Source organism: Seriola lalandi, unplaced genomic scaffold (assembly GCF_002814215.2).
Source record: "Seriola lalandi dorsalis isolate HSWRI2012SDOR001 ecotype SW California unplaced genomic scaffold, Sedor1 jcf7180002054671, whole genome shotgun sequence".
In the NCBI taxonomy this organism is placed as follows: domain Eukaryota; kingdom Metazoa; phylum Chordata; class Actinopteri; order Carangiformes; family Carangidae; genus Seriola; species Seriola lalandi.
This window is the reverse complement of record NW_019525224.1, coordinates 1,466,264-1,488,657: the sequence shown is the minus strand read 5'-3', so window position 1 is coordinate 1,488,657 and position 22,394 is coordinate 1,466,264. Positions and strand designations below refer to the sequence as shown.

Sequence of the window (22,394 nt, the reverse complement as noted above, 5' to 3'; positions counted from 1 at the left end):
AAAAGGATATTTGAGATGTAAATAAGCAGAATTCAGTCATACAAAAAAAAAAAAAAATCACATGACCATACATTTATTACAAATATCACAATCCAGGAAACAACAATTCTTCAATAAATCACATCTTTGGGAACTCTGGGGCAAAATTCCTTTATAGATGTTTTAAATACAGCTCACAACTTATTCTTTACAATCTGAAGTTCATCTCCAACCGTGGAGACAACCATATAATTTCTCTCACCTAAATGTATAAGGTGCTCCAGGAAATACAAGGTAGCAAATGGGAAACAGCCAGTCATTTGTCGTACTGAGAGATGCATGTTATCTTTAATAAATTATTCCAGTATAGTCTGAACGATTTTACAGATCTTGTTCATGCAATCTGGTGGAGTAAGAACTCTTTCATAAACTATTTGACCAAGAGAAATAAAAATTATTCAGTGTTTTAATTTGAAGATTTTTTTTTGGGTTGTTTTTTTGTTTGTTTTTTTTAAATTGTACAAATAGAATTTTTCTTGAATCTCAATCTCTCATAAATTCATTTTGTCACCTGTTTCCAAAAGACAAATATCATTCAGTCAACCCAGAGATGCTTCAAGTAAAGGATAGACAGAAAGACAGGTGGAAAACACAAGGTTGAAGACGTAGGGAGAGAGATGGAGAAATGGCAACTTGAGAGAACAGAGATGTGCTGTTATATAAAGCACAAAGGGAAACGTTTCTCAGTCTGAACCAGTCATCTGGGAGATACAACTTCAATCTATTTTGACAGGGTCAATACTGTATGCAATAAATCACACCAAGAATAATGTGATTTTTAGCAAATGAAACATAAACCCTCTTTTTTCTGTGCTGAAGCCCAAACAGTTTAGGTCATGTCACTGTGCTGTGGGTAGTTTCTTTGCTTATTTGGATTAAGTATTTCACTGCCAAATCAGACCCAAAATGACATCATCTTAACAGACACCCTAGGATATTTAGTAAACTGATACTGAGGAAAGACAATTCACGTAAACATTTTGCATATGTTTTTAAGGATTTACTGATCTGCTGATAAAACAATCTCAATCAACAAAAGCTGTTGTACTTCTCAGCCAATTTTCTACATCAGTGTTCACCATCATTTAAAATGCATAATTATATCACATCTTCTGGATTGAAAATAGGCATCTTAATACAGACGCATGTGTTTGTAATCACAAACAAAAATTAAGACTTAGTTATACAGCTGCAATCAAGCAATCCAAAACAGAGTCAAGAGGGTGGTGGTGAAAACTGAGTTGTGTACTTCCCCCTCACTGGCTCCTCAAACATAAGCATTAATATAACTTTATGTAAATTCGAATCCCTGTGTATTTATTTGTTGTAGTTGTGACATACATGACTGAGACTTGAGGAAAGATCAACATCTGAGCAAAGACAATACAGCACAAAAAGCAGCAGGGTCAGCCATGCTGAAGATCAGGTAAGTCCTAATAAAGATTCAAGTATGTCATTTTCTACTAGTTGTAAAACAAGCATTGTCATTAACTTTCTCTCTTGTATGACATCTGATTTAATGTATAGCATCTTTTGTAAATTGAATCACAGAACTGAACTCTAGGAGGAATCCTGCAACTTTAAAGTTCTCTGACACCGGGCGCAAACTCTGGCATCTTTTTCTAATGGGAAACCCTACCACTGGGCGATCAATCAGTACAGACAGTGAAGCTGATCAATGGATAGGTTTTGGTACAACCTTGAGAAAAGAGAATGAAAATGCTACCTCGAGAACAACAAATTGTATATCTATACCCGAAAACATGACAGTGTGACACATCTCAAATTAATCTGTACCTTAAGTTTAATACTGTACTACAAGCTGTGTCCTTTTTCAGCTACCCAGCCCTTTCAGATTTGCAGACATGTGCATGACAGTGATGGGATTAAATAGTAGAAGCCTCTGGGCCTCTGAAAGCGCAGTGGGATCCTTGTATCTGAAAGGATGTCTGATAACTCTATGCAGGGGCTTGCAGATAAGAAGCTGGTGCTGTTGGTAATCTGGTAACATTTTTTCTGCTCCTCATGTATGCTCTTTTTGTCTGAAAAACATACTGTCTGTAGAAAGTTGATGATTCTTGGCCCAGCTTCTGCAGTGAGTTGTCAGAAGGATACAAAAGAGAAGATATAGGTAAATGAGGGAATGCTCCTTGGGATCAAGCTGTGGTTTGATTCCCCTCCTCTCATTTCCTCTCTTTCTTCCCTCCACCTCTCCATCTTCGCCTCTTCTGACCAGAACTTACAGTCCTGGCATCATCACAGCTTTGTGGCACTGCCCTCACAGCCCTGCTGGGTGAGAGGGGATTAGAGGAGGAGGAGGAGGCTGTAGGGCTTGTGTGTCTCTCCTTACTAGAGGAGGGGCAGGAAGTGTGTCAGGAGACATGTGCAATGAGTCTGACTCGGGTCTGGATGTCCTGGCGGCACAGGGGGCACGTCTCTAACTGTAAGGCACACTCCATACACATACCACTGTAAGAAGATGGATGAAAACACAACATAAAGGAAGATTTTATTATCCATTCATAGAAAATGCTGGACAGAGAAAACTAGCTTGATTGTATATGGACAAAAGTATCCATGAATCTACACTCACGACAAAGTGAAAACATGTTTTTAGAATTTTTTGTAAATTTAGTAAAAATCAAAAAACTGAAATGTCATTTACTAAAGACCCAACATTCAGTACTTTGTAGAAGCAGCAATTACAGCTTCAAGTCTTCTTGGGTAAATTTCAACACGCTTTGCACACCAGGAGTTGGGCAGTGTATCCCATTATTGTGAACCATCACCTCAGTCTCCGGTCACATGAACTCTCACTCACGTCCGTGACATGCAGCATTTATTATGGGAACTTTCATACACAGGTGTGTGTGAGTTTTTAAATTATGTCCAATCAGTTAAATTTGCCAGAGGTGGACTCTGATCAAGGTCTAAACACTATTAAACTATTAAAGCAACCAAACAGGATGCAGCTGACTACAATTTGGAGTGGCTCAGCAAAGGGTTTTTTGAAGGAAAAAAAAAGAAAAAAAGAAAAAAAGAAGAGAGATTTCAGTTTTTGATTTTTAATAAATTTGCAAAGATTTCTAAGAACATAAATCAGATGCACACATACCCATGTCCACAGGGCCGCAGCTCCGTGTCAGCCATGACGTCACAACACAGCGTGCAGCAGTTGTCTCGGATGCTAACCTGCTTTAGTAAGGCCAGACGCCGGTGTCTGGGAACAAACATACACACAAAAACAGATAAATATATTTCCACTTACAGACATGTATTTAATCTTGTTTCTTCTGTGTACAGAAATGAAAGCCCATGATAGCTACATTTCCTGCTGAATGGTATGTCACACTTTATTCAAATTCTTATACTGTATATCATAACAGTCCAATGACCAATTTCTTAATAAGTAGATAAATATCAGTTGCGATATCTGAGTTAAGACACTCGATTGCATAAGGGTTTGGGCAAAAACACAAAAGTCAACAAAATCTCCACAAAGATGGTGTTTTTCACACGGCCACAGACGCGTCACATGGCTGACATTTTGTCATGTTAAACACAGGTAAGTATCATTAATAGGCACATTTCATATTGGTGGAGTATTGTGGATCCTGGGTCACTGCCACAGTTGACTAGAAACCCTACATTGAAGAGACATAACCCGTAAGAAAGGTCTGTGGTATAGTACAACATTAGACTATAAAGGTGATGCACAACTCCACTGCATGTTAGCCTGTTTATTTCATTACATTTAATTTTTCTAAATAAAGTCTTTTTCAAGTCATCATATTTACAAAAAGTCTAAAGAGTTGCTTTAATGTAACCAACAAATCTAATAGTGATGAAAATGCTCTATGTACACACAAGCAACCCAAAACGATGAGTCATGTTTGTATAAAGTCATACCTACGTGTTGAACACCGTATGCAAACAAATGATTCACTTCGAGGACCAGTTTCACTTCGTACCTGGGTAGGATGATCTTTTCACTGGGCATCAGTGAAGCAAAGTCATTGAAGGTGCTGAACTTGACAGAGGGTGGGTGACGGAAAGGCTTGGCCCCAAAGTTAAACTCACACTGCTGGTATGACATAAAGCTGGCAGCAGCGAAGAAACCCGACCTGTCAGAGACATAGGTGAAAGAAAAAAAATGGGGTTTAGTTGAGAGAAGATGGACAGACAAAGGAAGGAAGAGAGAAAAGAAGCAAAGAAGGAAGGAAAGAGGGAAAAATCAAGAACAGAAGAAGAGGAGGGAAATGAATGATGGGGTCTTTCCACTGAAACTAGAGCCATAAAACAAAAACTGTAGAAAAGGTAACAGAAATTCACAAGTCGCGCTGACTTACGTGGCTGATGAGAAGACCTGTTTCTCTGGTAGCAGCTGATGTCCATTCAGATAGAAGATCATCTGCTTCTTACTGAGGTCCAACAGGAAGCCAATGGCATCTCCTAAACAGGACAAACACATGCAGAAGAATAAATTATTGACATGCTAGTATTTCTATTATCCCTCCATGTGGGAGGTAAATCAGAGCCTGAATGCTGGCGATGACAGCAGCATGTGGGCACCAAAATCACAAAGCACTTCAGAGACACCAAAGACAATATATCTATTTCTAAACAAATGAATCTGACATTTAAAGTGAAGTGTCCCTCTCTTGTACATTGAAAATAATAGTAGTCCTGAGTAATAACAGTGTGTGTTTATGTGTGTTTAGTGCTTACCCTCTTTCCAGCAGGGGTGAGAGTGAGGTTTACTGCGAGCGTTGTACCAGATGAGCTGCCTGCAGCCATCATAGGCACATGAATATTCATCATCTCCTATTCCATAACCCTCCTGTAACACACACATACACAAAATGCTTAAGTATGTGGCTGCAGGGAACCGAAATGTGCAAAGGTTGAACGGTAAACACACTGAAGAGGATTACATGGTTGAGGAACTTGCTGTCCTTGGTGGCCCATCCGATTTGCATCACGCCTGATGTAATGACGGTCACCTCGTAGTACCAAACGCCTGAATCCACGCAGAAAGTACAACGCACGCTCTCAAAGGACGAGGCATCACATCGTGCCTGATGACGAGAGCAAAAGGAGGAAGAAAGCATTAATGAGTTATTCAGATTTTATATATACACTTGAGAAAAACATTTACATTAGGTTAATGAATATAAAATATTAAAACATCAATAAGTACTGAATGAGCAGATCTGCTACTGATCGCATGAACATCCCTGAATTCTAATAAATGTGGCTATTGTCATAAGACTACACACAGACTAACCTCTAGTCCAGTGGGGGAAATCTTGAGGTACTCGCTGACATCGTTGCTGTTGAGCATGGCGTTGATATTAGTGAGGTTGACCTTCTCGTAAGTGAACTGACGACCCTCCTTAAGAACTGGACAGGGGATGACAAAGCAAATTTCTTTCTTCACCGACTCACACACACATTTAACTAGTTAAACAGACTGACACTGACGCTGACTTTTCAATTTTTGATCCTACACAAACATACGATGTTGAAAATATGGGGCAACTCACACAGGTTGTCAAGGCTCCACTGTGAACAGAATCCAACCTGCCTCTTCAGGTAGTCGGGATGCTCCGCCCACGACTCCAGGACACCAAGTCGATTGCTGATACAAGACTCGGACACTGTCAGTTTGTTCTCACCTGAGAGGAAGAAGTGAATTTGATGAGGAATGACTAAATGAATAAACATACACAATGAACAAAAATTTTAAAACATTGTAAAGAAGAAGTTGCAACTGACTGAAACCCTTAGCTGGTGGCAGCTGAAGACTAACTTGTTAGGTCAGAAGTGCAGCCCATCCTGTCTCTGTCTCACAGCATAATATCGTATATAAAACTAATGAAAGTGCCACGAGGTAGTAGAAGTAAATTAAAGCTGAAACACTGGACAGGCCTGTTGTCATGGAAACGGTTAACAGCATTTCTGCTTAATGCTTTGATAAGGTCACTTTCGTTCTTATTTTTGTATCGTTTCCAAGGAATTCACTTGTGTTCACCTGTCTCATCATTAATCTTGATTTTGAAATGGCTTTATGATACAGAGAGTGAACCTACTGGTCTGGGAGAACTTCTCCAAAGCGATGAGAGCAAACAGCATGACAGTAGGGTGGGCCTCAGAACTCTGGAGGAAAGAAAACTGTCGTCAGTGTGTGGACTTTATTTCAAGTTGAATGTGCTGAAGAACGACAAAAGGTGCAACTGTCACAAGTGGTTGTGTGTGTATATGTTTGCTCACCAGGCTCTCTAGAAGGTACTCAAGGGTTCCAGGGCTCAATAGTCCGATACTGGCTGGTCCTGTTATGAGGACAAAGTATTTAAAGTATTTATTTTTTCCTGCCATTGAGATGAGCTGCTTATTGACTAAGAATATTGAGTCACTGAGCTAAAATAGTTTAATCTGTATGTAGAGATTCATAAAGACTCTGGGTAAGTAGTAAAAATAGTAAAAAAAAATTACCCCCAAACAAAAGGCCTTGTAATTTGACAAATGTTGTGTTCTTCTAATTAGTTGTTTGCAGTCAGTGTGTGAGTGTGTTGGACTGTCTGCATGATCACAGTGAGCAAGTAACAAGCCAATGGAAGCAGTGAAGATCAAGAATATGTGTGTGTGTAAACATGAACTATACCAGCCAGTTTCTCTGCCAGGCATCCCAGGACAGCTGTGGTGTTTCTGTGTTTAGCAGGGTTTAGAGCGTCCTGTTGTGCTACAGCCGAACTCAGACTCAACATATCAGAGAGTTTCTGGAGAGCATCCTGGGGAGAGGATTTGGACCAGTTACTTCAACGACAGTCACATACACACACAGTTTCTATGAAACAATCCCAATGTTGGGAAGGATGGAGAGATGAAATATGTCAAGATTTCAAAATCCAAACATTTGTGATGAATAAATCTACAACACAGGTCATAATACCAGGTAATAAAGTCAAGTGTGGGGCAAAATACAGAGGGGCGTATGTACAGATGCACCCATACACACATTCTTACTATTGCTGGCAGGAAAAGACAGAGGTGATTGTAAGCCAGAGATAGCACATCAAGAAAATTAAATTTAACAGGGACACAGTATCACTGCTGCACCAGAAACCAGGATCAGCTGGTATCAACCTAACCAGATTTTATTTGTCTAAAGGGAAATAAACAAGTGGGGTTAAAAAAAGGGGGTGGAAAGCAGATGACAGAATTTCAAGCTATGTCCCTGTACGTACATAAATACACACACAGAGCTGCATATAAAACATTAAATTGCCAAAACCAATGGAAATGAATGAACCTGCAGCCTTTGGGGCTCCTCAGGATCTGGTGCCCAGTTTGCCCAACAGGTAATCCAGCCTTGCTCTTTATCTCTCTCTCTCTCGCACGCACGCACGCACACACACACACACACACACACACACACACACACACACACAAACCTTGGTGGGCAGGGGACACTCATCCAATAGAAGGGTGATCACTGCAGGGCCAAGCGGATCGTCCAATGGGATCACTCGAATCAGGGACTGGACGACCTCCAGCCAACCATCATCTAAGAAAGGAAAGAAGAAAGTTTTGACTTTGATTTGAGGTTCAACTCACTGAATTCATCTGACCATTCATAAAAATCCTGTTACATACAACTGTATGAAAGACCACTGTGGCTGCTGCATAAGAAAATTTAAAAAATTTACTTCCTGTTGTCTTAATAATTAACATGTTTTTGTCCTTTAGTGCATTTCAAATGGACAATATTATACTTGAACAGGAAAAAGGTCTTTCAATGGCCTACATATATGTAGTCTGCTTCCCCTGTCCGTTACTGTTCTCAAAATCCCCTTCGCTATGGGAAACAACAACAACAACCTCCGAGCTAACAACCTACACACTGAAAATGTCAAGTTTTGATCAGGATTTGGATCATGCAATCACATAGTCAACACTCATAGCTGCAGTGAGGTGTTTTCTTTGCTTGGATTTAGCATGTTCAAGTTCCCCTCACACACTACTTTGCAGTAGTACACAGTCGCCCCATCCTGAGTTCAGCAACACCCAAGATAATTGGGATTGGTTTTAAGAAATGCAAAAAAGCCAGATAGTTTTTTCCCACAATAAGAGAATGAAATGGGTGCAGCAAGACAATTCTCCAACGATGTTTGTCGAAAGGTGTTTAAAAGCCATTATTACTAGTTAAAGTGGAGTAAGCTATTATATCTTTATTAACCCAATGCCTAAAGTGCATATCATGCCTGCATGATATACCACCCATTTCAGTAGTCGCGCATGCTTTTGGAGGTCTTAAACAATACCCTTGAGTCTGTTTTCACTTATGCAAAAAACATATGACAAAACACTTAGGGTACCTTCAACAGTAACTTATTTCCACAGATGGAGGATAATTTTCACATTGGTCAAAATAATAAAATGTGTCAGGGACAGTGTTTGGGAAAACCCTATTGATACTTTATCTTCTTGCCACAGTTGTTATTGAAGACTGGATAACACTTCAACATTATATCTATGTTATATTATATCTACATTGTGTCTTCAGACAGATGTTTCTCTTCTTTGGCAGTTTTCTTCATGATAAACCAGACAACTCAAAGGTAATTGAAATGTGTTGAAATTTCTTTTTGATACAGTCTCCTGGACTATGAGTATTGGATGCAGTTCAAATGCAAAAACACCCGTTTCCTGTCCATTAGATGACTCAGTAACAAACACTCTCTCCATAACCCTATCACTGATGAAAGCCAACTTGCTTATGAATAATGTAACGTGATAGCACATGTCAAACAGAAAGTGACTGGCTGGGCTGACTGACTTGCTGCTTGGCTGCCTTCAGGGTTCAGTATCTGCAAGCTAATACCCAACTTGGCTGTTGTCAAGCCACACAACACCACACCATGTGAGCATCAAACACCATATGTGCAAGACACAAGGCCCAAACACAAGCTACCACATTAGCATAGCCAACCACTCTCTCTTACACACACAGCATGAAAGCATAATTTACCATATGCACGAGAAAGCACACACAACAAACCAAAAACACACACAAACATCCACAGAATAGACAAAAACCCAAATAAGAAACAGACTTTTCGGTCACTGTCCAACAAAAGAATACAACAACTCTGTGATGCTTTTAGCTTGCTGCAAAAACTAGCAAATCCCAAAGAGGAATATTTAAATCCTATTTAGACAAAGTTTATGTTGGCAGTGTAAGTCGTGACCATGTCCCTTCCCCAGGTGATGTAATGTTCCCCTGAGCATGGCCAGTGGATGTGTTGGAAAAATGCTATGGCAGCAATATTACAGCAAGATTGTAACCAGCAGATAGGTGGTGTTGCAGCCCCCCTCCTTTGTTCAGTGAAGGTTTTCTCTTGACATAAATGGCCTCTTTTACACCTCATCCAAATCTACCTGTCCTACTTGTGTAGGATTTGTACATTTTGGTCCTTAAAATTGTGTTTCTTATTAATAACAGAACACAGCTCTAAATATGTCAAACTGAGTTAGTTTCATTTCAACCTTAAGAAACACTGAACTTAACCTCATGTCCAAGGAGTTATACAAGTGACTAAAATCAATTAAAACACGGTTCAGTTGGTGGATACAACATTAGCCACCTTGTCAAATTACTGTTTTTGAGTAGAGCTAATGTTCATACCTTTTCCCTATTTTAAAAAAAAACTGATTTATAATTTTGTTTCATTTGCTATATGGATAAAATACTGTCTGGCAAGTGCACACTCAGCGTGTGAATGAGTATTTCATTTTTTTTCCTTACCCGTCTCTGCCATCTCATGCAAAGTGATCATGGAGTAAGGGGGCTCTTGGTCACTGAAAAACAAAACAGACCACACAATATGATAACAGCCTGGTTTAGGAGTGTTTACCTGACTGTTAAACATCACAAACTCAAAACTGCATTTAGTGATATGTGCGCTCATTTATGTGCATGTTTTACAAAAATAGACATGGTGCTTTTCAGTAAGACCATTCAACCAGTAAATAAAGTGTTTATAACCCTGTGATCACTGCGTCTGACAACAAACGACTCAGCCTTTGGGTTTCCATTATTCCAGTAATGGCTATGGACAGTAATGTTATTCCACAGAGAAGAATGTAAGCATATAATTGTGACGGATTTACTTCACTGGGTGGCGTTGATGATGCTGCTGCTATGACTGTTGCTTGTCATGGCTCATCACAAGCTGAAAACTGCTTTCCAGTTGATCGACTTACTGCATAAAAAGCTAAATGTTTTAGTACCATGACCAATACAACACTACAAACTACAGTTTCAAAAATGACCTGTTAAATCAACATCTCGCTGACAGAAAGTCAATAAAAACGAACATCAGAAGTTGCACAATGGATTTTAATTTTTGTGGGGTTAGTTGTACTGCATTGGATTTTAACCTCTGATTTTTCTGTTTTCTGTCCACTGCTTTTTTTCCTCACCAGCCTGGAATATAGACAGGGTTTCTTTAAGGGAGGCTGAGAAACCTTGGGCATACTATTAAGCTCCTGCTGTCACTAATAGGATCAGACTATTAACCTGACAAACATGACAGACTACAGTGCCAATAATTTACATCAACCTATTTTAACATTGATTCATTTTAATTTTACATGTCAATTAAATTTTCTGAAACGTACCACACTCAACATCCTGCCCATATTTTGTTCTCAAAGCCAGCCAAACCCATGCTGATGAAAACCTCCAAAGGGGTTCCACTGAACAGCTTTTCTCAGAAGACAATGATAGTTCAGTGAAAGAGGAAGATCAGCACTGAAGCAAGCAACACATCACAACACAGCTATATCATTGCAGCAAGTCATCACCAAACAAAGAGAGAAAACTGACTTGCACAAAGTTGTCACACCAATTTAATAACAGAGAAAAGTTCTGTTAAAAGAATGAATCTGTCTGTTTTTTTTTGTTAGCTCAGATGAAAAAAGTCAGTTAAGTTATTTTGTCCCCTTGATTGATCATTCTTTCCCACAGCCTTTACATTTTTATGTTTTAGGCAGGTGTTTTGTGAAGTTACTGAATTATTACACAAATAACCTGCAATTATGCATTTTGGTATTATCTTTCAGTTATACAAGAAGTCCTGGTTATGAACGTGGATATCTTTTTTAATAACTGCACTGGCATTATCAACCAGACAGATGCCACCCAGCAAAGCAAAAAGTATGGAGTGTGTCCCTAATAACAATGATTGCACTGTTCCCACACTCCACAATGCTATAGCTATAATGATACATTTATTAAAAAAAAAAAAAAACTATTGATATTTCAGCTTAAATACATTTGGCTCACATATTGTATCATTGGTAGTTTCTCAATAACACAGACAATCAAAGTGAAAGTAGAACATCTTTGTGATTTTCCCTGTGGGTTCTCTGCACAATACATTGTACTGTGCTACTATTTGTTCCAAAGAAAAACAACTGACTCATCTCCAGGCATGACTTTACTTTGTAACCATTACTCCTTGAACCACCTTTGTCAAACCTGTGAATGCGACGTTTATGTGTCAGTGACCATAAACAACCTGATGTGATGCTCCTTCTGGGAGACCTCCATGTTTTTCTGATTCAAGTGAGCATGTGTTTGACTGAGTTTGAGTTTGGGCAGCTAATGTGGAGGTGTGTGTGTGTGCGTGTGTGTGTGTGTGTGTGTGTGTGTGTGTGTGTGATGTGTGATTGTGGCAATTGATCCCCACTGCTCTAGCTGACAGAATTACAACCCTCATGTTGATATATAACTCACTGTATGAAAACAAACAAAGGAATCAAGAAGGTTCAAATATTCTGAGACAACACACTTACTGAATAGGCTGGTACATATTGATTACTTTACCAGGGCACTGCTTCTGGCCTATTGCTGCTACACATTGTACGACTTTAAGCATAGAAGTATCTACATGTAAATGACAATAATATATTTTTTAAAGTTTTTAAACTTTTAATGGACAGAATGTCCTTATGATCCTGTTTCAAGAATTTTTTTTAATTACCTGAGACACTGTCAGAACTCAACAGATACTGTTTTTGAAAGTTTAGAATATTAATTTAAAAAAACTTCACAGACCACTCTGACTCTTCATTCCATCCTCAACCTTATATTATTAATAGCATTATTAGACTTACTTGTCTACAAGTGTCCTGATAACAGCCAGTGTGTCCAGCACCAGGCCATCCACATTCTGCTTCTTCCGTCGTGGCTCATGAGGCCCTCGCCCTCGTCGTGGCGGTCTGACTGGGTCCCTAGGCCGACTGCTACGAGCCTCTCCAGCGTCAGCACCTACACCTGTACCATGATCCACCCGCCTAGCTTGTCCTCGGGGTGCCCTCGATGATCCATGGTGATGGTCCTCCAAGTCACTATCCTCCCGGCACACACAGCTGTTACCCATTGTTCCAGTGCTGGAGACCACACTGGCAAGGGTCTCCCAGAATGAAGGAAGGGAGCTTGAGGAAGGGAAGAGCAGAACCCTTGCAAGGCTCCTGCAGGCACAGAAAGTGATCCAGGTGGCTACTATCATATCATTGGGAGAGCTTGATTTTGGGGGACTCTTGCCCCAGTGGGCTGGGTGGGGTCAGCGTAAATGATCATACTGTTGCCAAGCACAGATGTGGGATTGGTTCTGGAGCAGTAATATATGGCTTGTTAAATGAATCAGGAGGGGTCAGCTGATGCAAGGAGACAGGCTCTAAGCATCATAGACAGCAAGATTCAGGTCCAGCTGCACAGCTGTGGAAGCAACACAAACAAAACACAAAAAGTAAAACTCTGCCCTTACATCCCATATAAAGTTTAACAGCTGACAATAATCTGCCAGCTAAGCTCAAAACTAGCGGAAGTGATACATGTGATAAAAGAATGAAAACTAGAAAGAAAATCAACATTAGCTGTTCATCTCTCAAGCAAAGTAGCTACTATACGACGTCTTGCTGTTTTAATCTAGAGTTGTGCTGTTTAAGTAGAAAGTTACAGTGTATTAACAATGATCTCATTATAATAAATGTTTTTGTAATATTGATAAACAAGAGCTTTTCGGTTAGCTGGCTAGGAATCTAGCCACCCACCAAACAAGCATTGTAACGTTAGTAGTTCAAAATGAAAACCAAGTCTCACAAACTCGCACGTATCATTTCATTAGTACACTATAATTGTTTAATTTTAACATTGACGCATACTTACGATGCTACAACTTGAAAAACAACAGCATTCAAACGCATGCGAGCCAGAAAAAAGTAACTGACAGAACAGGCAGCTAACTAGCTGCGTTCTGTAGTAGCTAACTAGCTTACGCTAGCTGTTAGCCGGTTAGCTGGACACTCCTCTGATTCCACCGTCGAACGACACACAAGTTAGCTAACATGACTAGCCATGAACTAAACGTGCGACCCAAAGACAGGTGAAGTATAGGGGCACATTTATGTGACCCGCCTATATTCCGCAACACACCTTTGCTGAAGTCTAAAACATCACATTCATATGACGGTTAGCTGGGACCTCTTACACATTTAAAGACGCGACACTGCTAGCTGCCTGCTAAGTTCCGTAGCGTTAGCAGCTAACGTTAAAAGGCTGGCCATCATTAACTGTGGATGCGGAGGCGACGCTGACGAAGGAGGGAAGAGGATATCTGTTGAGGACAACGTCAACATTCAGACCATATACTCAAGACCATATACTATAAAACAAAAACTTTATTTCTCTCTCTCTCTCTTCTCTCTCTCTCTCTCTCTTTCATTATCTATTATGTATTACGTTATCTATAATATTTAGTTTTGATTTGTGTAGATTTATGTTTCTGTACCTTGTATATGTATTGTTTTATGACAGAAAAAACATTAAAGGAAATCAGTTCTACATCCCCAAAAGAAGACAGCTTCAGAATTAAGATCGTGAGAAGCAAAAAGAAAATCAACAACAACAACAACAACATTAGTCTATATGAGATGAATATGCAGCATGGAGCTGAAAGTAGTTACATTACACCAGGGGCGGGGCCAGACATTGTAAACATTTGAGGCTTAGCCCAAAGTTCATTCGATATTCAGGGGACATGCTCCCTCAGGGAAATTTCCAGAGTCTGCACTGCCCAAACTTTTCACTACTGTTACATAAAGAGAGGCAAAAATTGTCTGATGTTACTATTTTGAATTTACATGAGATAGGTGGGGAATGAATTTGGCATAAACAGCATCACAAATCTTGAAACCGATTTTTGTTACACTATGCAGGAGTAGAGTTCACAGATTTAATGTTTAGATGACAAATCTACATTTAAATCCAGACAATAATAATATGTGCTACTTTAACTGAGCAGTCATGGATCCACAAGGCCAAGTAAACGTCTTCACTACTCTGAACTGAATATTAGGCCAATAGAAGAACATTCACTCTAATGATATTAAATTTCTTTTATTAACATTTATTGACACGAAAATAATAACATTAACTCAAGGTCTTTCAGATCAGGGAATCAGAATGATACAGCAGAGAGAAGCTGAAGGTGGGCTCAGTGACAGCAGGATCCAGGTCCATATTCCAGGCCGTAGTCCATTAAAGTGGTTTAACAACTTTAGGCTGGTTTGATTTGATGATATTATTTAATAAAATAACTGGGTAAATAAAAGCATCCACAATATGAAGTGAAACAAATGTGACAGACCACAACAAAATATATCTATATACATATGTTCTTTCCCTATAGTCAGGGAATAAACACTAAATTCACTAATATTATCAGGTTTTAAATGGCTGATGCTCAAAACATATCATTTCTCATAAAGTTGAAAGAATGAACAGGCTTACATGCTCTGACCTGCATACTTAATGCTGAAATAAAAGGGTTTTAGCTCATCATCAAATGAGATAGTTGTCCATACATTGAATAGGTATTCTTTGTCTGTTTACACCATTTTACATAGACTGATCTACAATAAGAGACCTCATGGATCAAAACACATAACCAAACGTTTTTCACTAAGTCAACTAAACATTTAAATGGTGTGCTTTAAAATCGGACAGTCATACACTCTGCTTCTGTCTAGGGCTGTATTGAAGGAGTTGTCACAATACATCCCACTCTTGCCCAGGTCCTCAGAGAATCTTTGTGATTTAGGGTGGAAGGTACACGGTGAGCTTTCAAAGGTTGGAGAGCGAAGACCATAGTCGCTGGAAGTGGTCCTGTACAGAGGATTCTGGGGCTTTGCCCACGACGTTGGCAGTACACCTTTAACTGCTGGAGTCATCATGCAGGAGAAAACTGGGTTTCCAGGGCTAGCACAGGTTTTTGTGTTTTTTACCTGCTCTTCTTGAGAGGCTGACATCCTTGCAGTAAAAAAGAAAATGATATCAGAATTAATGAACTGAAGCTTCGGTGCGAGATTACACAAAACCAAGCTAATTTATAATAAAAAGTGTCTACGGTGAAATATCAACGGTTATTTTATGCTAAAATATTGAACTAAGCGTAGCTGAGCTAATTATCCATATATTCATATAGTTACCTTCAAATGCAATAAAAAGCGTGTTAGCCAGAGCACGTCTCGGAGAAAAAGCGTCTGGTTACTATGGAAACCGTGAAACATTACGTGGGATGGCCAGCCGAATTCATTCTCAACAGTAGTGCAACAAAATAAATTTCCTCAGGCTTTTTATCTGACCTTTCAGCTCACTGTCTTCATCAGAATCTTGTAGAGTTTGCTTGGTTGTCGTGGAGTCAACATGCATTCGGTGGAATCATTCACTGTGTGGGATTTACAATACATTAACAACATAATTTTGATTGTAGTTTGATTGATTTTTAAAATCGACAATTACAAATTCTGACTTTCATGGAGCTATTTGTACATTGGTTATAACTCACATTAACCGACACAACCGAATCGTGTTTTATATGTAATCCGGAATGTTACCACGGCACATGAAGGTATCATCGGTTTGCATCATCACTAAGCGTCAACTGTTTACGCACAACTACCGCGTCTACTCATTTCAAACGGCTAAAGAATTCTGAACAAATCAAAACTCTAACCGCGTTGTTCAGAGACTTTGGCGGCCCGCGTGCTACTGTTGCTTTCTTATTATTTGTTTTGGCTAACTGTAAGTAGATTTGTAAGTGTAGCGGTGGACTCTGACAGGCTGCCTACACCTTCTTCCACAGTGTGACGTGTGAAGCGGTTAGCTTGAGGCTAACTCGGTCAGAGGAGAAGACGTGAGCAGCTCGACCTGGGGTCCTGCTCAGAAGATGGACAGTGAAATCCAAAGAGATGGGAGAGTCCTTGACCTCACTGATGATGCCTGGAGGGAAGATAAGCTGCCATATGAAGATGTCACCATCCCACTGGTACACTGGTGCTATGGCGCTATACAGATTATTGTTAGCATTAGCATGAACAAACGTTCACAGAGTTTGTTTACGGTCAGGTGCAGGGATTTCTCATCGACGTATTGCACATAGATTTGGTTTTCATTAAGGAGATGTTTTTTGTTGTTTTTTTTAAACTACTGTTAGTTCAGCTTATATGGGAGTTTATTGGTCTTAATAATGTTTAGTGTGCACAAAACAAACCCAATCTGTAATCGGTTTACGAAAGTTTTGAGTAGAGGAGTTCAAATATTGTTTTCCAGCTGGTATGATGGTACTCCCTAATGTTTTAGGCTGAAAGGCTTAAATAGGACACAGTACAGAAATTAGACAATTGATAAATTTGATGAAGTGCACAAGGAACATCCATGACATTTGTGATCCTGGCTTTGCATTCTCTCTGCTTTTATCTCAATAACATCATACTGCTATACCATCATACTAATAAAAAATATAGTGATCTGAGATGGATGTAACTCGTGAGCCTCTTGCTCCTCATTTTCATGGCATCTTGTCTTCTCTGTTCTCTGATAGAGTGAGCTGCCTGAGGCTGAGCAGGACAATGGTGGATCCACAGAGTCTGTAAAAGAACAAGAGATGAAGTGGACAGACCTCGCCCTGCAGAGCCTTCATGAAAACACACCGAGCACTGGAAGCTGAAAGACTTATAACGCAGGTTGCAGCCACTTCCAAACAACTCTACACTTCATCTCACAACTACTAAGACTGTATTACAACAGGACAAAAAGGCCTACAAAATCAATTGCTATTCACCTATACTATACTTAAATGTGGATTGTTTTGACCTCGTTCCCTGCCTTCTTATCATGAGGCACTGCATCTAACCATATTATTCTAAACACTCGAAGGAAAATGTCATGACATGCATAACTTTGCTTTTGAAAATTACATATTATCTCTTCCTGTGGCTGTCAGATCTATGCTTAGATGGCTGTTGGTGTAACTGAAGCAACAGTCTCTTGGCTCCAGGCCTCTCTGGAAACCTCCTTGAGAGGTTGCAATGAGAAAATAATATCCTGGCTGCAGCTCCCATCATCATTGTGTCTCTGCGGCCTATGCCATGAGCTTGCGGACATGGTCATGTGACCCCTTCCCCAGAAGAACTGAGGGATGTCGGTAGGAGCCCCCCAGGTGATCCCAGAGCGTGAAGTACTGTCCATAGTTGTAGTTGAAGTAGAGGTGATGGTCTACGTGGTGAGCAGCACCGTTGATCAGATATATCAGAGGGCTGGGTATACGGTAGTCTCCATCATGTATGGAAATGGTCCAGATGTTGACAAAGACAAAGAGTGAGAGGTAGACCACCTGTAATGTAAATATTCCAAATGTCATTTTATAACACTTAACAGATAAGTGACAGAGCTTATACCTTGTTAATGATGTACTTTTTGACCTGTGTCATCAAAATGTGTCCACATTTGTCCTCATATTTCAATTAAAGTTTAAATCAGTGCAGTGAGTTAAGATTGTGCGCTCATAATTTGCAATATTTTTTTCTCCTCAAACCTCAGATCTAACATGAAGATATTTAGTAAAGAGTGACAGTCAGACAACCACCTTGTGAAGGGGGAAGATGAATGGGTAGACGTGGTAGGGTAAGCTCTGCAGGAAGCCGTCAAGTGGGTGGAAGGCATGGCTGGCAAATGGTGTAGGGATCTTGAATATGTGATGCTGCTTATGTAAGTGCTGAAGGGAAGAAACACAAGTGGTCTGAATATTAAGACTATTTTAGTGAAAAAGACACCATGCAAACAGGGGACTCATTCATTTAGAGTAAATTAAGATAAGTAATTATGATGGAGTGAAAGAGTCACATTCTATAACCTTTATGAAATTTGAACATCCTAAGTGATCCATCTAACAAATAGATGTTTTAGAAATGTACAGTTAGGGATTTCATTTATTGATTTGTAATTCAAATGTCGAGCCCTGACTTCCCAAAAATACTTCCAAATTTACCCCACCCTCACCTTGTAAATGCTCTTATGGTGCATGCCCCGGTGTATCCAGTAGATGCACATGTCAGTAAAGAACAAAAATCCAGCAATGCTCTGGAACACTCCCGGCCAGCCTGAAACAGAAACAAATGAGTCATAAAGACCAATTATGTTTCAAAATGTTTATCATATCAGAAATTCTGGATTCATGGCAGGATTCAATTAAGTCAGTTAATCATGTTTTTTGTGTTGGAAAAACTTTTGAGTAACTTAATTTTGAATTTCAATCAATGTTTACATGAACCATGGCCTCACTTTTAAGGTTGTAAGTAACTTTTTTTTTTTGTACCTAGGGAAGATTTGTTGATGTTGTCGTAAAGTTTGCTGTGTCCCCTGACCTCCCAGAAGAAAAGGGCTACTGTGGGAAAGCTCATCCAGAAGATAGAGACAGTTCCTAGTTGTATCTCTTTTCTTACCTGGTTCTGTTATTGGATCAAAGACATAAAGTTAGTATCTGGAGGAAGTTTGCTTTGGAGTGGTTAGGAGGTTTAATGTTATCTTAAATAACAGAGACAGGACAGTCACAGTTACTACTAGTTCAAACCCCCAGTCAGTTCATTGACTATAAACTGGTCTGTGAATACAGAGCCTCATCCATTAAACAGCGTACCTTAATAAACTGTGGATGTTTCATGAGCTTATGGTCAAACACGTAGTAGAAGTTAAGAGCACCAAAGCCCAGGTAAATCAGCTGTGCTCCCAGATTGGTCACCACCCACAGGCTGATAATCTGGCGCAGAGCTTCATCCTCAGGCCACAAGGCCGGGTAAACGTATGGAGTGAAGAAGTAATGATCAGCGATGTTCAGCACATGATCCATGGCACAATCTATGAGTTAAAAGCAATTCAAAGGTCAGTCTTACTCTTCACCACCATGACAAAGTCAACTAAAGATATGTGTGAGAGAAACAAACTAATCACTGTAGGACGAAGAAGAACTGGCTGAACATTCCAAGGATTTTAGCTGTGACAAAAACTAAAACACGTAAAGGTGCAGAAATGGTTTTCTCTGAGAAGACACTTTGAAAGAATTGTGAATCCTTGTAAACTGTATTTAAAGGCTTTGCTGTTTATTGCACCCAACATGCCAGAGTTAGTTTAAAAATATTAGTACACAAAGTATAAATGATATATTACTCAGCATTGAGTAAAACTAGTATTTACTCCACTGCAACTACTAAAAACTATGTAGATCAGTTTTGTTTCTGTACCTGTACAAATGGCCACTGTCCCAGTGCAGGCTGCTATCCCAGCGTCATAATACTGAAGCTCAAAAGACTCTAATTTCGCTTCTATTAATATAACCGTACTTGTTAGAGTGAATTCTGTTTTAACTGTTGGCTGACTGATGATTAGACCAAAGTCCTGTTTAACTTTGTTGATAAGATGTCAATTAGACTATATTCAACCATTAGTCTCCACTCCTCTGTTTTAGAATGACCACACAGTTTTAATCAGTGTGAAAACAGAGAAGCTGCAAACAATGGAATTGTTTTGAGGCAGGAAAGAACAGTAGAGTTTGTTAAGGAATCTTCTCACTCAGTTGCTGAAGGATGCTGTGCATTTCAGGATATAGCTCAGCAAAGCAGTGCTTCAAGTGATGCAGATTTCAGTTTCTTTTTTTTACAGTCTTCATAAAGGTTTATACTCAATTCTATTAGATGTTTATGCCCAATTCATTGCTTTTCATAATGGAGCAATTAAGCATAAAATTGTATGCATTTATATTTGCCTTCATTATAATACATACAAATATTATTGGCATTAACTGAAAACAAATAGGTGGACTAGCAAAATGATAACTGTACACCTGCTGCAGGACAACTGCCCTTTACTGAAAAAAAGTCACAAACTCTACAAGCACCTTTACCATATATTCTGATTTACTAATTCAAATTGTTTCAGTATACATCTTTATGGCCATTTCAAGACATTTCACACACCTGTTTCATGCTTTAAAAGCATTATTTTATCAGGATTTTCAAAAAAGTTGCTGCTGAACTGACCTGCTTTAGGACCAGGGCACGACATCAGTTGTGTGAACCTTCCTAGAAAGTGCAGGGGTCCTCTTTCTTCCACACCACCAGTATATGATTTGTGACAGAAAGCATGTGGCCTTATGTCAAAAATTGTTTAGTGGCGGATAAAGCACACACTAATATGAATTGACCATGCATTCCTTCTCGTAGAAGGTTAAAAGGAGGCTCTTGCTTGCTTCATTTTGTTGAGGCAGTGAGTATGTTGAGAGGAGTGAGGGAGTCGCAAATATAAGTCCTGGTGGAACAAGATCCCAGCATGCTCAGCAAATAACAAGGAGCTCAGTGACAGCAGGACACATGATCCTACAGTCATTTTCTGGTCATTTCAGAGCAGTTTTAGTGGCACATACTTCATTTGGTTCCAAGTGATGAAATGTGCTTCATCATAATATGAGTTAGTCTCGAATCTGATGTATTTATATAGCATATAGGCACATTGATGAGACATCTGAAATGGCATTATGGCCTTTAAATCATTTATTGAAAATTCTGAACCACTCGCATCTGTTTTAATGCAAAATGAAATCTCTTACAGGGGTAGATGTCCTTTTTAACAGAGCATGTCTGCTGCCCCATGGGGGGCTGTAGGATCAAATTCCCCTTGAACTGTCTGCCCTTTACACACAAACACACAAACACACACACACCACGTACGCATCCCATACATATGCACAGAGCAAAAGTAAAATATGAGTTGATCAAAGGGAAAAAATATTTAGTACCTTAACCTTCCTGTCGTGTTCGGGTCAAATCTGACCGATTTACAACTTAAAACACTCATAAATATTGTGTTTTACATCTGATTGCCTCAAGGCCTTATGATATCCTCCACACTATGCACTTGAACATATAAAAGTGATGATCACCTCTTTCATTGAATTTTGAGTGTTTTAATCAACCTTGTTACACCTGTGGTGTTCCCGGTCAAAAGTGACCGCCATAGGAAATGAATGGGTATCCAGACTATATTCATCCATCAGACAGAAAACATCCCCATACACACCACCCCAACTCACTCACTCACAAACTCACTCACTCACATTTCAGACTGAACAATGTCTTTTACGGGTACACATCTCTTTCCCGCGCTTATGTGCCTATCCCCCACGTGAACCGCACCTTCCAGACTAATCAATGTATCATCTTCACACAGACCCCATATATATAGCTTGATGTTTGCCTTGTACTCCTTTTACTCTGAGCACAATGAGTAGGCGACTGACCAAGCGGTTCTCTGTCGAAGAGGGTCTGGTCCAGGGTTTTTGGACATGATGAAGAGGGCACTGAAACTGAACCAGAGATAGAGGAGTATGTCTCAGAAGTGGAAGGCAACACAGATTTTGATCCACACATTGAGGAACAGATGGAGAGGGAGAGGCACCTGAGGAGACATTCCAGTCCAAGAGTGGACACTTGCTCTGGTCTTCATCCCCCCAGGAAAGAGGAAGTAGAGCGAGAGTGGAAAACATCATAAAGATGACGCCAGGGCCAACACGGTATGCGACATCTCGTGTGGATGACATCAAGTCCAGCTTCCAACTCTTTTTACCAGAGTCCATTGAGGGAATTGGAGATATTGGATGGATATTGGAGATGACAAACCTGGAGGGGAAGCGTGTGTTTGGGGACACCTGGAGAGAAATCGACCTGGTAGACCCCCAAGCCTACATAGGTCTGTTGATTTTAGCAGGAGTATATCGCTCAAACAATGAGGCTACAAAAAGTCTGTGGGATGCAGAGGGATCTTTGGTTTTCCATTTATTTTTTACATTACATGTTCATTTTGTAATACATTTTCAGTGCCTATTTGTATTTTCAATGCAGTTATTTTATGTCTAATTCTATAAATTCATGTTAAACACTACTTTGAGACATTGTTC

The 22,394-nt window shown here is 39.7% G+C and overlaps 3 protein-coding genes across 5 annotated transcripts; 1 reads left to right on the top strand and 2 right to left on the bottom strand.

Moving 5' to 3' along the window:
• Positions 1–57: 57 nt before the first annotated feature.
• Positions 58–13,694, bottom strand: rspry1 (ring finger and SPRY domain containing 1). 3 transcript variants are annotated; one of them, XM_023421252.2, is made up of 15 exons: positions 13,599–13,694; positions 12,223–12,826; positions 9,848–9,900; positions 7,494–7,606; positions 6,704–6,830; positions 6,313–6,371; positions 6,132–6,198; positions 5,586–5,717; positions 5,327–5,442; positions 4,974–5,117; positions 4,768–4,879; positions 4,389–4,491; positions 4,011–4,163; positions 3,155–3,259; positions 58–2,508 (listed from the first exon to the last, which is right to left on the bottom strand). In XM_023421252.2, the coding sequence occupies exons 2-15, from the start codon at positions 12,615–12,617 to the stop codon at positions 2,412–2,414; spliced, it is 1,776 nt and encodes a 591-aa protein (XP_023277020.1). In that variant the 5' UTR covers positions 12,618–12,826; positions 13,599–13,694; the 3' UTR covers positions 58–2,411. The 3 variants fall into 3 exon arrangements, with proteins under 3 accessions (XP_023277020.1, XP_023277017.1, XP_023277019.1); XM_023421249.2 differs by having other exon boundaries at positions 13,277–13,692; XM_023421251.2 differs by having other exon boundaries at positions 13,544–13,689.
• A 796-nt stretch (positions 13,695–14,490) lies between these two features.
• Positions 14,491–20,705, bottom strand: LOC111666108 (lathosterol oxidase-like). The gene is made up of 7 exons (XM_023421339.2): positions 20,482–20,705; positions 19,086–19,303; positions 18,765–18,897; positions 18,449–18,549; positions 18,036–18,164; positions 15,598–17,783; positions 14,491–15,418 (listed from the first exon to the last, which is right to left on the bottom strand). Exons 1-6 carry the CDS (start codon positions 20,504–20,506, stop codon positions 17,532–17,534), a joined length of 858 nt encoding a protein of 285 aa, XP_023277107.1. The 5' UTR covers positions 20,507–20,705; the 3' UTR covers positions 14,491–15,418; positions 15,598–17,531.
• On the top strand, positions 16,303–17,942 carry anapc13 (anaphase promoting complex subunit 13). Its single transcript, XM_023421340.2, has 2 exons — positions 16,303–16,436; positions 16,992–17,942. Exons 1-2 carry the CDS (start codon positions 16,338–16,340, stop codon positions 17,115–17,117), a joined length of 225 nt encoding a protein of 74 aa, XP_023277108.1. The 5' UTR covers positions 16,303–16,337; the 3' UTR covers positions 17,118–17,942.
• Positions 20,706–22,394: the final 1,689 nt, after the last annotated feature.

Excerpts from the sequence above, each read along its gene's own strand:
- anapc13 (XM_023421340.2), top strand. The coding sequence starts at position 16,338 with ATGGACAGTGAAATCCAAAGAGATGGGAGAGTCCTTGACCTCACTGAT. Across the intron at positions 16,437-16,991 it reads AAGATGTCACCATCCCACTG|AGTGAGCTGCCTGAGGCTGA; the intron begins GTACACTGGTGC and ends GTTCTCTGATAG.
- LOC111666108 (XM_023421339.2), bottom strand. The coding sequence starts at position 20,506 with ATGTCGTGCCCTGGTCCTAAAGCAG. Across the intron at positions 18,550-18,764 it reads CATCAACAAATCTTCCCTAG|GCTGGCCGGGAGTGTTCCAG; the intron begins GTACAAAAAAAA and ends TTTCTGTTTCAG. Across the intron at positions 17,784-18,035 it reads TCATCTTCCCCCTTCACAAG|GTGGTCTACCTCTCACTCTT; the intron begins GTGGTTGTCTGA and ends TTTACATTACAG.
- rspry1 (XM_023421252.2), bottom strand. The coding sequence starts at position 12,617 with ATGATAGTAGCCACCTGGATCACTTTCTGTGCCTGCAGGAGCCTTGCA. Across the intron at positions 6,372-6,703 it reads CCTGGCAGAGAAACTGGCTG|GACCAGCCAGTATCGGACTA; the intron begins GTATAGTTCATG and ends TCCTCATAACAG. Across the intron at positions 5,118-5,326 it reads TTTCCCCCACTGGACTAGAG|GCACGATGTGATGCCTCGTC; the intron begins GTTAGTCTGTGT and ends TCTCGTCATCAG.